Raw genomic sequence first — 18,040 nt, forward strand, 5'->3', positions numbered from 1 at the left:
CCACCTCCTTCCTCACTGGAAGAACCCAGGGGATCCACCTCCCACTTTCACCTCTGAACGCAAGATCACCTGCACTGTCCCCCAGGACTCATCCCTCAGCCCCACACTCTTCAACACATATATGACCCTGCTGGCCAACATTGTCAAATCTCGCGTTCTCAACATAATTTCCGATGCAGTCAACACCTAACTCATCCACTCACACACCGACGACCCCTGCACACCACCAGAACCAACTTCCACAGATGCATGACAAGCATCACTGACTGGATGAAGAATAACTGCCTGCAGCTGAACACAGCCAAGACAGATGTACTGATCTTTGGCAATAGCAGCATCACATAGAATGATTCCTGGTGGCCATCAGACCTAGGTCCCGCATCCACTCCCTCCAACCAAGCCAGAAACCTCAGAATCATAATTGACAACAAGCTCACCATGAATCACAAATCAACGCGGTCTCCCCCGCCTGATTGCTCACTTTGTGCATGCTATGTAAGATCTTCAAGTGGCTATCCCTACACACAAGATGCACCATGACACAGGCCCTCATCACCAGCTGAATGGACTACGGCAATGCCATCTACGTAGGAATCATCACACACCTCCTACAGTGACTTCAGACCATACAGAACGCCACAGCCAGACTCATCCTCGGCCTTCCCTAATAAACCTACATCACAACCCACTTCAAGCAGCTCCACTGGCTCCTCCCTACATAAGAGATGCCAAATCAAGCTGCTAACCCAAGCATACAAGGCTCTGCACATTCAAGGACCAGCGTATATTAACCAACATCTGAACTTCCACCAACACTACTACTCTCTGCTTCCCTTTCACTTGCCCATACTCCCAGCATCTACTGAAGCAGAAGTGGAGAATGTTCCTTTTCTTACACTGCAGCAAAAACCTGCAACAGTCTCCCCACAGACCTCCAGACCATCACCTCACTTCTGGAATTCCGAATAGCCCTTAAGACCTGGCTGTTCGAATAAGCCTCCGGAACCTGCAAGTACCTGGATACCATATTGGGTAATTAGCTGCACTTTATAAATCCTGATTGATTGGTTGATAATTACTTTGCAGCACTTTACACTGCTGTCCATCTTTTCTCCTCTCTGGAAGGAAGTAGCCATATGTAAATCATTATTCGCGCTCCTTCAATAAGAATAGTCCAGATAGGGTTCCTCTGAACTGGAACACAAGTAACCCTGGAATGGTTACTTTTTTGGGCCTGATCATTGAAGTGCAGCTTGAGACCGACTGATACATGTGTATGGGACCCACATATAGGCACATTTGTTGTGCCTTGGGTGTCTCACAGAGAACCCCTCCCCCAAAAAAGGGATAGGTGGAGAGGAATGCAGTTAAGACTAATTAGCTGTGGCTGAGATTAATTTAGCATTCCGCACATCACCTTTTTGTTTTCTTTGTTTTGGTTATTAGGGCAAAATATGTGCTGAAGTCAAGAATAACTGCTAAAATGCTTGTTTTGTTTTGCTTGAGAATTTTTCAAAAACATGTTGCATAGCCAGAAGTAAAATCTTGATCATTATTTGGAGCAGAGTTTAAGCCAGAAATTCACTTAGCTCGTCACTCTTGCAATACTGATTTAAAAGAGATGAGGTTCCCTCTTGGACTGCCTGACATCCTATGGTAAGGTAGGTGATTAACATACAAGTTGAAGCTGATACTGTGGGATCAGAAAATACATATTAAATAGGACTGCAAGCTTCAATGCACCTTTTCTAAACTCTATAATTAGTTAACATAAAATTGCAGCTGAATAAGGTAACATGCACATTTGCCCCAACTAGTGCAATTATGACCCAGGTTCAGACAGCATCACCTGCCAAACCAGGAAAGCTCCGATAAACACCAGCGACCACACGGAATACAAGAATTCTGATCCTTTACATCACAGAGACAAATGAAATGTGACTGAGGCTTGTAGAGTAAACCGCAGATTCTGCTTCAAATGTGCTGACTCCTGCGGATTATAAGAGTGGGTGGAATGTTCTAGAAGCGAGGCACACCTGGCCAATCATAAGATGGCACACCATCTTTCCACCACTGCCCCAACTCTCCTGCATAGCATTCGGAGACATTCCAATATGGCAGAACCCTTCTTCCCCTGGTCAGAGCTCCTTTGCATACACAGAGGTGTGGCTATTATAATGGGCAAGCCCTCTCTTGGGATCACTTTAACCCAGTTCTTAGGAAGCCCCTCCACCACTGTCCCAACCCTCCTGCATAGCATTCTGCGACAATCCAATATGGCAGAACCCTTCTTTCCTTGTACATAGCTCCTATGCACACACAGAGGTGAAGGGGGCAAGCCTACTGTTACCTTTATCTGCTTGTGACCAGAAAGGCCCTTTAAAGTGTAAGTAATAGTAGGGCAAAGCAACCAGGTCACTCTGTCAAGTCAAAGGAAGGCCAGAATCATCTTCCACCCAAGCCTTTTGTCCACTCTCTGGGGGCAATACACATCTCCCAACGGGGGAGCGACCCAGCTGTCAGGTGAGAGTTGAATGCTTACAAGCTTTAGGCAGAAACATTTTAACTTTTCAAAAGTGCCTTTTTCCTCAATAGGTTTATAAAATTCGGTTTCACCATTTGATTGTATTTTGAATATATATAAAATGAGTTCTTGATTTATTTCTCGATCTGCTACCAATCTGAATTTAGCATTTAATAAATGCAACAATGTAGCCCAATGTTTCCCTGTGAAAGCAGCCAGCCTTTTTACAGTAAAAACGCTTTTAAAGATATTTCACTGAAAGAAGATGTTCTACATTGACTTCTTTATGTTCTCCTTTTGAGTATCACACACACTGCGTTTATGGCCAATATGACCTAATTAGGAGTGAATTATTAATGTCTAAAAAGGACGATTTAGGGCTGTCCAAAGGGGTTATTTTGATAGGACGAATTTGCAGTTTAAAACTGCCACCAGCAGGTTACCTCTGTGTAACTACCAGGTCATGCACAACAGTAGACTCTTGCATACAGCCCAAACACGTGTGTACATGCATGTTCACATATGTTTATATTCAACCATATCAGTGCCCCTTATCTTAGCTGTTCTCCAGTGGCCTTGATTTCAAAGACAGACACTAATGGTAAATACGTTCCATGTAACTACCATGAAATTATCATGAGTGAGACTCAGGTAGTGAGACTCAGCCACAGTAAAGCTCCAAAAACTAGGTGATCAAAAGCAAAAATTGCCACTGGACTAAATGGACGGGACTCATTTGCAACACTAATTCAAAAAGGGCATTCTCAGTCACATGTAGAGGGCAGAAGGCCACCCACGTGCTTAATGACACAACTGAAGAGTAACTGGGATTTTTAGGATCTTAGCAACAAAAGGAGGACTCATAAAGGACTGCATACTGTGTCTCAGGAGCTTCTACACGTCTAAGAAATACACATCAATGGACCTTATGCGGCACACTTTAGACACAATGGCTGCGAGGATCATGGGGTCTGAGTGCAGGAAAGTTCCAGTGAAGGTGCAAACAAAATTTAGAAAATACAATTCATTCACCATTACCAGAGTTGGAAATGGCTAGCTTTAGGACTGAGGATCAAGAACAGTGAGGAAGGTAAAATAATATCTGTAGTCTTGCGGACCTATAACAGTGTGAATCTGCCCCCATAGAAACCTTTAATGAGAAGCTGATTAAGAAATTGCTGCTGGTAATGTGTTCAGAGATATTTCTGGTGGAAACACAAGTCATAAGGCCCTTGTGCCCGCTATCCGTAGTAGTCCTACTGGTCAACTATCACTTAGATTTGGAAGTATCGGAAGGGTGTTCTAATTCTGGGTCCTGATAAAGAAAACAATAGGTGCATTCTGGACTTCCATCCCATATATTTTTATCTTTACTTCACTCTGACAGGAAACAGTACAACACAGTTAAACTAGCTCTGAGGGATAGTAATATAAAGGACACAATGTGCCAACCATCAAGGCTCATAGTACTACACGAGAAAGCACATTTTGTTATACATCTGAGAAATATGTTAATTTTGATTGAAAGCCCAACCAAGCCACCTGGAGATTCCCCTGCACTTTCTGATTTGCAAACTAATGGGCATAATAGATCTAGATATGTTGAGTACCATATCAAAGGATAGTGTAGTTTTGGTACAAAATACAGCCAGATGTTTCTCAGTAACTATATGTGTGACAGCTGAAATGCTTAGACAAGATCCTATGAAGTAGTTTGAATTTGTGCACTTGAGTCAGTGTGTCCTTTGGCGCTGACAAAATGTAGATTGAGACTTGGCTAATGATACTGTAAAAGGATCTGTATCCATGATAACCATTTGCTGGAATCTGCAGTTGAGGTGTTACTGAATTAGAAGCTGGACTGGACTGAGTAAACGTTGTGGACAGCAAACTAAGAGAAACTATACACAGAGGACTGTTAGCGCTGTTTCTTGCTCTCTACAGTTTGTCACTCCCAGACTGGGTATTGAGTTTAGTGGGGTCACTGGCCTTTGTGCATGGGAGGGTTCTACTTTGATCTGAAAAGGCTTGGCAACTGTTATATGTGGGGGGACTTGCCATGATTGGTTGAGGCAGTGTCTAAAGATTAACCACAGATCTTGTTACTGAGCATTACACTCCCTTCATCCGCTTGCAAATATGGCACTACACTGCTCACTAGTTGCCAGATGTTGCCAGCACATACTTTTAATGGGATATAAAGACTGGAAAAAAACATTGTTAGACCTGACAGCCTTAGGGTGGTCACCCCTAACTTTTTGCCTGCCTCCCTCCACTTTTTGGACACTGTTTTTGCTGTCTTTTAGACTCTGCGCACTTTATCACTGCTAACCAGTGCTAAAGTACATATGCTCTCTCCCTTTAAACATGGTAACCTTGGATCATACCTGATTGGCCTATTTAATTTACTTATAAGTCCCTAGTAATGTGCACTATATGTGCCTAGGGCCTGTAGATTAAATGCTACTAGTGGGCCTGCAGCACTGATTGTGCCACCCACTTAAGTAGCCCCTTAACTTTGTCTCAGGCCTACCATTGCAAGGCCCGTATGTTTCACTGAAAACTTGACATGGCATTTAAAAGTACTTGCCAAGCTTAAAACACCCCTTTTTCTACATATAAGACACCCCTAAGGTATGCCCTGGGTACCCCATAGGGCAGGGTGATGTGTAGGCAAAAAGCAGGACATGTACATTTGTAGTTTACATGTCCTGGTAGTGTAAAACCCCTAAATTTGTTTTTACACTGCTGTGAGGCCTGCTCCCTTCATAGGCTAACATTGGGGCTGCCCTCATACATTGTTTGAGTGGTAGCTGCTGCTCTGAAAGAAGTAGGAAGGTCATATTTAGTATGGCCAGAATGGTGATATAAAATCCTGCAGACTGGTGAAGTTGGATTTAATATTACTATTTAAGAAATGCCACTTTTAGAAAGTGAGCATTTCTCTGCACTTGAATCTTTCTGTGCCTTACAATACATGTCTGGCTGGGTTTAGTTGACAGTTCCTTGTGCATTCACTCAGACACACCCCAAACACAGGATACTCAGCCTCACTTGCATACATCTGCATTTTGAATGGGTCTTCCTGGGCTGGGAGGGTGGAGGGCCTCCTCTCACACAAAGGACTGCCACACCCCCTACTGAGACCCTAGCATGACAGGATTGAACTGAAAGGTGACCTGGTGCACTTTTAAGCCACTCTTTGAAGTCTCCCCCACTTCAAAGACACATTTGGGTATATGAACAGAGCCTCTGCCCCTTCCAACTCAGACACTTACTGGAGAAGAAACTTGTAACCAGAACCTGCATCCTGCCAAGAAGAACTGCCTGGCTGCCCAAAGGACTCACCTAACTGCTTTCTGTGAAGGACTGCTACCTTGCTGTTGGCCTGCTGCCTTGCTGCTCTCTGGCTGTGGTGAAGAAGTGCTCTCCAAGGGCTTGGATAGAGCTTGCCTCCTGTTCCCTGAAGTCTCAGGACTAAAAAGACTTCTCTCTTGCAACTGGACTCCTTGTGCAGTGAAAGTTCGACGCACAGTTTGCTAAAACAGACGTACAGCCTGCCCTGCGGTGAGAAATTCACCGCACGCCAAACCGGAACTATGCAGCATGACTTTGCATGGAGAAGATCGACGCGCCGCCTGCGTTGCGACGGAACTTCGACGCACGGCCCACCGGATCGACGCACAGTCGACCTAGGACGAGGCAGCCCGATGTCCAGAGGGGAAATCAATGCAGCACCTGCCGTGCGGAGGAAAATTCCATGCAATGCCCACCGGATCGACGCATCGCTTGTGACTTCGCTCTACAAGCCCAGGATTGGAGGCACAGACCCCGGGGCGTCTGAAAACCCCGCAACCCGAAGAGGATCCACGACCGAGCACCGGAAATCGATGCACAGCTGTCCCTGCGTGGAAACTAAACGACGAGAAATCAACACACACCCCTTTGTTTCCACACATCTCCTCCTATGCGGCCCTTTGCAGACATTTTACTCACGAACCAGTTACTTTGTGCTTGAAAGAGACTTTGTTTGCTTTAAAAACACTTAAGAAACTTAGGGGGTGATTACGATGCTGCCCGCCAAGATCTGACCGCCGTGGCGGCCGCACCCCCGCCGCGGCCATTTGGAGATCCCCGCTGGGCCGGCGGGGATCACGGCCGCAACATAGGAGCCGGCTCCGGTGTTGCGGCCGTGCGACGGGTGCAGTTGCACCCATCGCGCTTTTCACTGTCTGCATAGCAGACAGTGAAAAGCTGCATGGGGCCCTGTCAGGGGGCCCCTGCACTGCCCATGCCAGTGGCATGGGCAGTGCAGGGGCCCCCAGGGGCCCCACGACTCCCCGTTCCGCCAGCCTTTTCCTGGCGGTGCAAACCACCAGAAAAAGGCTGGCGGTCGGGGACTCATAAGCAGCGCTGCCCAGGCTGATTATCACCGCCGGGGCAAAAGTGGCGGAATACCGCCGGCCCCGGCGGTGCGACCGCGGCGCTTCCGCCGTGGTCGTAATACGCCTGGAAGCACCGCCAGCCTGTTGGCGGTGCTTCCGTCATTTTAGCCCTGGCGGTCTCGTACCGCCAGGGTCAAAATGACCCCCTTAATATCACTTTTCCGTGATATCTCTACTTTATTTACTTATTGCATCTTTGATCGTTTTGACCTGCAAATATTCAGATAAATATTATATATTTTTCTAAAAACTGTGTGGTGTATTTTTGTGGTGCTATTTTGTGTTATTGTATGATTTATTGCACAAGTACTTTACACATTGCCTTCTAAGTTAAGGCTGACTGCTCAGTGTCAAGCTACCAGAGGGTGGGCACAGGATAATTTGGATTGTGTGTGACTTACCCTGACTAGAGTGAGGGTCGTTGCTTGGACGGGGGTAACCTGACTGCCAACCAAAGACCCCATTTCTAACACAAGGCATTTGAGAAGTATTGTGTTGATGTGGAATCTTCCAACACAGTGAGTATATGGTGGCTGCTGGGGACTTGTGATAGCAAAAGCATCACAATGATTGAGATGGTTGACTGTTAGAAATTGGGGCCCATATTTACAAGGAGCTTGCACCGTTGCAGTGTCATTTTTTTGGCGCAGCGATGGCGCATTCAGAACTCCAAATTTACAAAGTGAAGCATTTGGTGAAATGCGTCACTTTTCTCTCCTGTGTGTTATTTTAGCCTGTGCTACAACTGGCTGTGTCAGGTTAAGTTATTCATATAGGAGTTCCCTCTTAAAATCCTACGCAGAACTGACACACCCATATTTACAAGGTTTTAGCAAAGTGACGAATTGTTGGGAAATGTCCAAAATGCATCAAAATTTCTACGCCTGCTTAACCCAGGCACAAAATGATGCAGTGGCTTTTCAACAGTGATCTGACCAGCTGAAGTCACTTTACACAGTGGAATATGTATCTGTATTTCACTTCCCCCTTACTAGTAGTGGGTTCAAGCATGTGCCACTCATGGTGTAGGATCTATTGACAAAGCTGGGACCATGACACCTAAGATTCCATAATCCTCTGCAGCAAAGCCAAGATTGTCACTTATCCGTGGAAGAAGGGGTTCCAAAGTCCAGGTCTGTGTACTCTGAAAGGGCAACAGTTAAGTACACACATAAGGTAGGTAATACATGCACTGTCACATTACATCACATCATATACTTGTATTCACTTACATTACACTGTCACTCATTATATCACACATACTCAGGTCTCAACATTCACATATGTAAACTATGCTCACCGTAATGTGACACAGACATACTACATGCATACCCTCTTACATCCAGAATCAATGTAAAACTGTAGACAATGACATTTCACTTCACCATTTTATAGTCTTTTGCATTGGTCCTAAAACATTAGGCTACCTGCATCATGAAAAAAGTGACACAGCACGTCTAAATCATGTTGCATCTCTGAAATTGCGACATTTCTGAGATCAACTTCACAATGTGCCACTTTTTGGGCAGAATCATTATGTCAAAGTTCCCACAGATGCATCAGATTTTCTGACGCACCTTGGGTCCTTGCTGGCACCCCAAACTGTAAATATGGCACCTTCATGGTGTCAGAACGGATTCATGTGCATCGCAACTGTTTTTGACACATCCCTGCCAAAGCGCAGCGATGTGTCATTTCTTGTAAATATGTCCCTGGGTCTCTAGTTAGCACAGGTATGCACCCTGTCCAAGTAGGGACCACAGTTCTGGTCAGGGTAAGTCACAACCCAACCAAAATTATTCTGTGCTCACACTCAGGTAGCCTGGCCCAGAGTAGGCAGGCTTAACTTACAAGGCAAGGTGTAAAGTATTTGTGCAATAACTCATACAGTAACACAGTGACAACAACACAAAAAGTACTCCACACCAGTTGAGACAAATAGATAACATTTATTTTAATAAAACTAAACCAAAACAACAAAGAATCCAATATGCACAAGTCAAGATATCCCTTTTTAGAGGTTTAATTAAGTCTTAACCCATAGGAATCAATGAATGTATCTCTTTAGCACAAAGTACCTGGGATGTGTCAAAAATAAAGATGCTGCAGGCTGCAGATGAGATGGGGTGTCGGAAAGTAAAGTGACACATCGATTGTTCTGGCACGGTGGAGATGATGCGTCAATTCTTTCCTTGCAGGCAAGGTGATGCATTGATTTCCGGGCACTCAGTCTTGGTTCCTTATTGTGGTGCGGGGTTTGATGACAAATTGATGCCTAGGAACGATGCGTGGAAAATCAAAAATGTGCTGGGAGGATGAAACAGGTGCTGTGTTGATCCAGTCGGTGATGCAGCAATTTTTTCAGTCGCATGACAGCCGCTGCGTTGAATTTTGCAAGCAATGCATTGATTTTCCACCGCAGTGGATTTTCTCTCTCAGGTGAAGTCTTTGATGGCCCTGAGACTTCTTAACAGGAGACAAGCTCAGTCCAAGCCTTTGGAGGTCACTTGTGGGGGAAGGCAGAGTCCTTCCAGCAGAATAAAGGAGCAGCAGGGCAACAAGCAGGAGAGCAGTCCTCCCAGAAAAGCAGTCCAGATTAGTTATTTGGCCAGCACGGCAGTACTCCTGACAGAGTCCAGCTGTAGGTCCAGAAGTGTCAGATTTTAGAGGGTATATACACTCAAATGTGCCTTTGAAGTGGAATAAACTTCAAAGAGTGATGTAGAAGTGCACCAGTTCCCCTTTCAACCCAGTACTGTCTGCCAGGAGATCTGTAGGGGGTTATCAGTCCTTTGTGTGAGTTTAGGCCACTAGCCTTTGAAGTGTAAGTGAGAGCCCCTCCACCCTTCCTGCCCAGAAAGACCCATCAGTATCCAGATGAATTAAGATGCAGCTGAGTGTCCTGTGTTTATGGCTGCCTGTGTGCAACGCACAAGGGGAGCTGTCAACCAGCACAAACCAGACGTGGATTGGAGACAGGCTGTATAACACACAGAGCAGTAAGTGGAGCCAGACTTTCTAAAAGTGGCTCGTCTAAAATAGTAATGTTAAATCCAACTTCACCAGTAAGCAGGATTTCTCACTACCATTCCAACCATACCAAACAGGACAAGGCCACTCCTTTCAGATTAGAAATTACCACTTAAAAGCATATAAGGGAATTTCTAATGCTGGCCTATAAGAGAAGCAGGCCTCACAGTAGTGAAAAAAAAATTGGGAGTTTTTCACTACCAGGACAGGTAAAACGTACAAGTAAATGCCGTGCCTTTCACTTACATAGCACCTTGTCCTGTAGGCTACTCAGGGCCTACCTTAGGGGTGATATATGTAATAAGGGGGAAGTTCAAGGCTTGGCAAGTAGTTTTAAATGCTGAGTCAACGTTGCAGTGGAACTGCACACAGAGGCCTTGCCATGGCAGGCGTGAGTCATAGTTAAGGGGCTACGTATGTAGATGGCACAATCAGTGCTGAAGTCCCTCCAGTAGCATTTAATTTGCAGGCCCTGGGCACATATAGTGCACTCTACTAGGGACTTATAAGTAAATTAAATATGGCAATTTGGTATGAGACAATGTTACAATGTTGGGTAGAGAGAGCACAAGCACTTTAGCACTGGTCAGAAGTGGTAAAGTGTGCTGAGTCCTAAAACAAGATCAGAAAAGTGGAAGGAGGCAAGCAAAAAGTTGGGGGAAGACACCCTAAGGCTGTCAGGTCTAACAGAACCCTAAACATTGATCATTTGAGAGGGAACAAAGATGGAGCTGGTAGTACAGCCATAGTAGACATAGATCAAAGCCTGGCAAGACCCGTGGTCTGCACTTTTGTATTAAATATGAGCAAGCACTCCAACCAAAATATGATAATGCTAGGAGTATATTTTCCTTTGATGTGAGACACTTACTGAAATGTGTTCTTGTATTGATGCATAAATATGTTTTCATTCAGTAGATAGAATGGGTGTTATTGGATCACCTCTTACAGCAGCTTGTGTTACTCTGCAGTGGTTTATATTGCTCTATGTTGTAGAACGTGTACATCACCTCTTACAGCTGATGAAAGCCTGAAGCACTTTGCTGAAGTCAAATAAGAGGTCACTCCATTTGTAGTGTTTGACTTGTAGATTATGGGTTTACGCACAGTGTTTGAAATGCCAAGATTTGTTATAATTATCACACACCCGTTTTCAACAGGAAAAAAACCCAAACACGCGCTCAACATTTTAAATATTGAATATTTATGTTATGGCTCATTTCCAAGTAAAAATTCTGGAATAGGAGGTACTTAGATGCCCTTGTGAATACTTCATCCTGGGTTAATATTATTTAATGGGTAGAGAAAATGTCGTACTATACAGGCCAACATTTTAGAGAAAGCAAGTAGGACATTTAAAAAACAATAGTCTGGGGAATGCATTTTTGCCACTGACTTAGACTGAAACAGAGGCAATCTGTTTGAACTGGGTCTGGTGACAGACACTCATCATTTCATTTTTGCCATTTCATTAAAACAACACAAACAAAAGCAGAGTTCTAAAATCTGATTTTTGTATGCACTATATATAACTGCCAAAAGTTAAATGTGGAGACCTGTCACATCATTTAATCTCCCCCTCCACGAATTAAAGGCAAAGTGTTTTGGCTCAGGATATATATTTCCAAGCTCAATCTGCCTTGTTTCCAGAAGATAATGATTCAGCAATCCAAATTGGGTTTCTGCATGTAGGAATCGGGAGCAGAGAGACTAGCCTTGAAAACTGTAGTCTCCTGCCTGAACCAGGAGTGTTGGCATGTACATCTCATCCCTAACTGACCCACTTTGAATCAGATTCTAACTGTTGCACATGGTTGGTGGAGTGTGCGTTTAGAGTGTGGCCTACATGGAAAGCATTTTGGTGCCATGCGTGATATTCAGAGGTTGTGCTCCACTGTGTTCCAAGAACATTGTGGCTACATTTCAATGTGAAATGAAGCAGAGATGCGAAAGGGAGAGCGTATACGCATTTGCCTACGCTTACCATACCTACCATCTTGAGATGATTGGGTAAGAAGCTATATTAACATTTGTTAAGAGTTGTATTGTTTCTTTACATTTTGAGCAGCACAATCCTACCTCGGCCTTCAGTTATCCACAGCTGCAAGCCTCTCTACACAGTAAGGTACATGTGGCCCTCATTATTCTCAGTGGAATATTGCTCAAGCAACTGGACTGACCTAATGCCACACAATCATAGTAATTCACCTACTGATTAATATTTTTTGCAGTCTCAATACTGTTGCATCAATACTGATTTAACTTAATAATGAAATTCTATTAGGTGCCTTTCTCGCTGAATGGGAATTTTCAGACAGAAATATTCAAAACCTTCAAGAATATCACTCCAGTAAATTTACAATGAAAAAAATGTATATTTCAGTCTAACATAGCTAACAAATTCTGGGTGAGCGAAACATACTGATGGATTGGAAACAACAATCTACTAATGTTTTCTTGCCCTTTGAGCCCAAACTGCTGTAGATGCCTGAGCAGTAACCAGGGACTGGAGTTGTTCCACTAGTATGAAAACCCACCAAACTGCGTTCCACTGTAACCCCAATAAGAACTCCAGTTATCAAGCTTGTGTCGCATAATTTTGGTTGTACCATCATGTGTCACGGGACATTTTACGGTATTCAACAATACATATATTGTGTGCCTTAACATTACTAATGTAAAGTGGAGCATCTATATCATATTACTGAAGGTTCATTCACAGTATATAAAATTAGTACTTCATTTATATGTGTGTTCTAATGTTTGATTTTAACATGCTGAATTGTGTACTCATGCACATTTATTATATTAGTGCATTCTGATTATGGTACTATGATGAAACTGCATATAACCACACTTTCTTTATAATTCTTGTTTCCTTTATAATTGGAAAATGCACTTACAATCATGATTTTTGAATGTGCACTGAATTTTTATTAAGTTAGCTTACCCGAAGGCCTGACACATTGGGGCCTCATTACCAGTGTGGCGGTCTCAAGACCGACACACTTGCGATGGCGGTCAAACTGCCACAGACAGGGCGGTCTGACCACCCTATTATGACTGTGGCATATGGTCCACGGTCCGACCGTCAGCACCGCCAGGTTGCCACCTCTTGACAGACTGCGGTCTTGGAGGTCGCAATCCGACAGGGCAGCGCTGCTTGATTACAAGTCGCCTTTGCATGGCGATCTCACTGCCTTGCAAAAGCTGGCGGAAAGGGGGCGTCGGGGGCCCCATGGTAGCTCCTGCACTTCCCATGCACTTGGCATGGGCAGTGCAGGCCCCCCCATGGACAGCCCCGTCGCCATTTCACTGCCCGAATTATGGGCAGTGAAATGCGCGATGGGTGCTATTGCACCCAACGCACCACAACATTGCCACCGGCTCGATTACAAGCCAGCGTCAATGTTGTGATAAGTTTTCTTCTGGGCAACCGGCCGGAAACACTGTTTTCGCCCGCTGGCCCAGTGGAAAACTCCTAATTGGGCGGCCAGCATACCACCAGCACTGGTGGTATGCTGGCTGCAGCGGCTTAGGCGGTCTTCTGTGAAAACCGCTGAAGTCATAATGAGGCCCTCAGTCTCTTGTGTTTAACCTTTAACGTGAAGTTTTGCTCGAGTTGCAATATTTTTTCTTTGTAGGTGCGTTTGTGCGAGTCTACAGTTAATTAAAGGCATATCATGTATTAGAGATAGTGGGGTATGAAAGGAAAACTGAAAAGAAAAGACTCCTGTTTGTGTACTAAACCCCGGGAAACATTCAAGATCGCCCTGATGTTCGGTTCGTGGGATGAGAATTTGAGGAGAGGTGTCAATTTCCACCACGCAGGAAAGGTGGAAAACTAGTGGTGTGGCTGATGTGGTTTTCTCTGAGGTTATGTAGGCTTAGTTGGTATTCACCTAGTTAGATAAGAGCCAATTCCCTTGAGACTTGGAGGAGTCCTCTACTCTTTATTCCTTTGTGTGGCTTTATGCTATACAACACCTCGCTATCAGAACTACTACTGAGGTTTCTGTTATGCTCACACTTTCCTATATTTCCTATATTCCCTGAGACTTAATTAGGATTTCCCTTTAGTGTAGTTTAGGATATTTAGGTTAATTTAGTTTCTCCAATGATTAGGCAAGAAGACTGATCATCAGATTGTGTTTCTCATGTTTTGTATTTCCTCAATTGAAGTTCTTGTAAGTCTTATGCTTGTACGATTTAATCTCATTCGACGCTTTACTTCATCTTTGTTGATTTTGTACTTATATAGCATGTTGTTTGAGATTAATTTACATCCGTTTTTGCCTTATTTTGTAATAAACTTTTACACTTTATTCTCTGTCTCCTGGATTTAATGTGTGACCAAACAGGTTACACTATTAATTAATTCGAAAGGTTGATTCTAACTCTCCTTTACCTCTCAGGCATCCTAAAAAGGTTAATCAGAAGAAGAGAAATAGAAACATATGGACCCAAAGTATCATCCCAGCTCTTGTCACCCAACATTGCTAATTAAAAAGAAGTCCAAGAAGCTAGTGAAGTGGCAGTTGTAACATCCAGGATAGTTATGGCAGTATGAAGGTGTAGGCTTATTCATGCTGGCCAGATCTATCTTGTTACTGGAAAGGTGAAAAGCCACCACAGTCAAAGACTTTCATGTGAGATCAGGGCCGGCGTTAGCCATGGGTAGTGTGGCAGCTGCCCGGGGCCCCACGAACATGGGGTCCTGTACAAGTGCATCACAGCCAGGCCAGGCACACTGGTTTTCTCCTGACCCCTGTTAATCTAATTGGGAGTAAGTTCCTTCCTTGCAATTGTGGCCCCTAGGGGGGGCTCCCTTGGCCTAACAATAATGTGATGCAAAACCTAGTGGATAGGGCCCACCCATTGACCCAGCTGCAAGTAGATACATTCTGCAGGCTTGTCCTGAAATCAGGCCTCCTGCCCTGCTGTTCATTCTGAGGAACCGCGGCAATCCTGCTGCAGTTTTAACCCTTTCTAATAAAAAAATCACCTCTCAGTCAGCCCTTTATGAGTTGCTAAGAGATGCTTGTAGATGACTGGGAGGGAGGGGCTGCAGCTCAAGAGGGGTCTGCATTAGGCAGCTTCAGGATCAGGGTCATCTATAGAGATGCAAACAGCTCTGAATGTGTCAGGCTGTAGGAAAATTAGAGGGGCCTCGCACATTCCATTTCTGCCCAGGGCCCCCAAAATCATAGAACCTGTCCTGTGTGAGATGGAAAGGGGTGAGTAAGTGTGTTTAGTGACCCTAGATCAATGGTCTTCAAACTAGGGGGTGGGCCCCCCTAGGGGGGCTCTAGTGATCCCGGAGGGGCACCAGGCTCTGGCCAAAAGAACAGGGCTACTGATAACAGGGCTTTGGTTTAATTAGAAAAAAAATAAGCAGCAGTAAACCGCTCTCTAAAGGGCCAATGCTAACATGTTGTGTTATTAACATCCAAGCACAGAGTATGTGTCAAGAGGGAAGAGACTCCAAATGCTCTTCAAACCCCCCCTCGCCAACAACTCCCCCCGCCTTCTAATATTCACACAGTGGACACTTTTACACAGTAGTGAGGCCTGTCTGACCAGAATAGTATGTTTGGCATCATGTATTTGATTGCATTTTTAAAACAATATCAGAACCTAACTACAATGTTTAAATGATTCCAGAAGTATTTAAACATTGGCAATTTAATAGAATAATTATGACATATTTGGAGGGGGCACGATGCTTTATCTTCTTCACTAAGGGGGGCGAAGCATTAAAAAGTTTGAAGACCACTGATGTTAAATTGGCATTTGACCCTGCGTCGCTGGTTTATCTCATGCAATTTGTTTTCTGTAAAATCCAATATTTACCATCACGTTTTGGTATCTATTGTCCTGTAACAGTGCATATCTCTGAAATTAACTAACAAATAAATATGGACATGAAACAGAACATATGATGAACTGGAGAAATGTCTAGACGGAAGGCACACAATGGCCGTGAACATTTAAGATACAGAGTTACAATTCTACAGTGTTAACACGGGGCCCTGAAATATTTATCACTGTAAGAATCGTCCATGTCACTTACTATTGTTTCTTTTTCGCAAGTACTTTGTGTGCCTTTGGCGTTGTTCCATGTGCTGGGCCTCTGCGAGGAGGTCTTGGAGGTGTGCCAGGATGACCTGATCGCTCCCACCACTTTGGAGGTAGGTGACGCGCAGCGCACTGTGAAGATAAAAGCATGAGGTAAGTACAAACTATAAGAAACCCAGAATATGCACCATTGGTCACCCTTTTATAACTATTTTCCATTCAACTGCCTTGATCCTCACATTCCCCTTTGTCACAAGGTCTGCGTTCTTATTTTGACCTGCTTTTGAAGTCCGTCTGTATCACCCATCTGTCGCTTGTACGTAATGTGTGTAAATACAAGTTCTCTGTAAGGTTGTACATTATGTAACGTGACATTCGGTATGCTGAATGCACTGTTTGGAAGGGCTGGGAGTCAAAGCAGTCAGTGTGGGGGGCGAGAACTGACGCTAAGTTATTCTTTTAACTCTCATCCTCCCATCATTGGTGGAAGGCAGAAGAATAACTGCGGATGTGGACGAGGGCGTTTTACATCAAGGATCTTATTTACGATATACATTATGAAATATAGCATTGTACATGTAAAAATACGTTTGATGAAGGAAACTGTAAAGCAGCGGTGTTTCAAGCGGAAGGAAGCTGTGGAAACTCGCGTAGCTGTCACGTGCCCCAAGCCTCATCTTGTGGCAAAATAGAGAAGGAGTAGTAGGACGGGACAACTGGCCTAGCCCTTCCCCCGCCTTGTATAAAGAAGGAGAGGAATCTTTCGGACCAGGGATGGTGTGTGTACGGCACACCTACCTTGCACAAAGGCAAGGGTATGTCTGATTGTTTCTTTCCTCCTTTGCCTTTCCCAATAAATGTAATTCCTTCTGATGTTTGAGAGAGATGAAAGAGATGCAGAATGATTTTGTGTTTTCAGCCCCTTGCCCAATGAGTGGAGCTCCAATCCATCACTTTGCCTAAATCTGTTGAATGTAATTACATTCCTGATCCCCTCCACCTCGCCCAAAGGTGGGGAAGTACATCTTTTTACCCACCTATGCCTTTCCCACAGGCATGGGTAGTTTATGCTATGCCCGGCCTTCTTCAATGGCAGGCAGACATTGGAGGAATTTAACCTCCATCTTATTCAAGGTGCCCATGCATGTCTGAACGAAGTGTGGGGCTTGTGTACATAGCCCCATCTGCCTAGGCCAAGGGATGTACAATTGTCCCCCACACTTCGGTGCCCAAGTTTGGGGTGTGTGTACTTTCTTACTTGCCCCCTTCTTAAAGCACAGTGCAGCTGACAGCTGCTTCAGTCCTCTATCTCCATCAAAATTTTCCAGTCTAAAGAGGGCAGGCACAGCTGCCAGGTAATCTGCTGCTCTAGTGCTTTCTTTGCAAACGCTGTTAGCTGCCACGTGCTGTATTTTTTAATACCGATCACCCTTGCCATTGGGCTGGACAAAGGGGAGGGGAACATATTTCCTTTGCCTTTAAAGCCTCCACACTTGGGCAATGCGATGAGGGCAAGAGTGATAACAACAATACTTGCCCTTGGGTAAATACCCTCACATACAAAATGGTGTGATGATCCTAGGACAGCTGTTAGCACCCCCCAACCCTCCAGCCAAAGTTGAATCACTCTGCCCTTGGCCAATGTGGTGGGACATGATTAAGCTCCGAGCCCTCAGGCAACATGGGAGAGAAGTGGGAAGTAAACCACTTACCACATCCATGTCAGTTATTTTTTCTTTTATGCATTTTCTCCCCAGGAGCTCTGCAAAGTTGGGGCAGGTTTATTATTTGCACACCACAGGCTGCCAAGAAAGTGGTTTATTTGTATCCCTCTGGACCCTGCCAGGCCTGAGGGTTTGAGAGTGAAGATCGGTTTCTGATGATCTCGTCCTTGCCCACATAAGCATATAATGCAGCAACGGCTGTCTCCCTGTGCTGCTTTTTTTTTTTTTTTATTTCCTCC

At 44.5% G+C, this 18,040-nt stretch overlaps 1 protein-coding gene across 1 annotated transcript in view; it reads right to left on the reverse strand.

The window, feature by feature from the left end:
- Positions 1-18,040, reverse strand: part of LOC138297076 (coiled-coil domain-containing protein 17-like) — a 327,301-nt gene that overhangs the window by 121,846 nt on the left and 187,415 nt on the right. The window contains exon 6 of the mRNA XM_069236583.1: positions 16,073-16,209. Coding sequence (XP_069092684.1) covers positions 16,073-16,209 — 137 coding nt within the window. The remainder of the gene's footprint in view (positions 1-16,072; positions 16,210-18,040) is intronic.

The sequence above is a fragment of the Pleurodeles waltl genome, chromosome 1_2 (assembly GCF_031143425.1).
Source record: "Pleurodeles waltl isolate 20211129_DDA chromosome 1_2, aPleWal1.hap1.20221129, whole genome shotgun sequence".
Lineage (NCBI taxonomy): Eukaryota > Metazoa > Chordata > Amphibia > Caudata > Salamandridae > Pleurodeles > Pleurodeles waltl.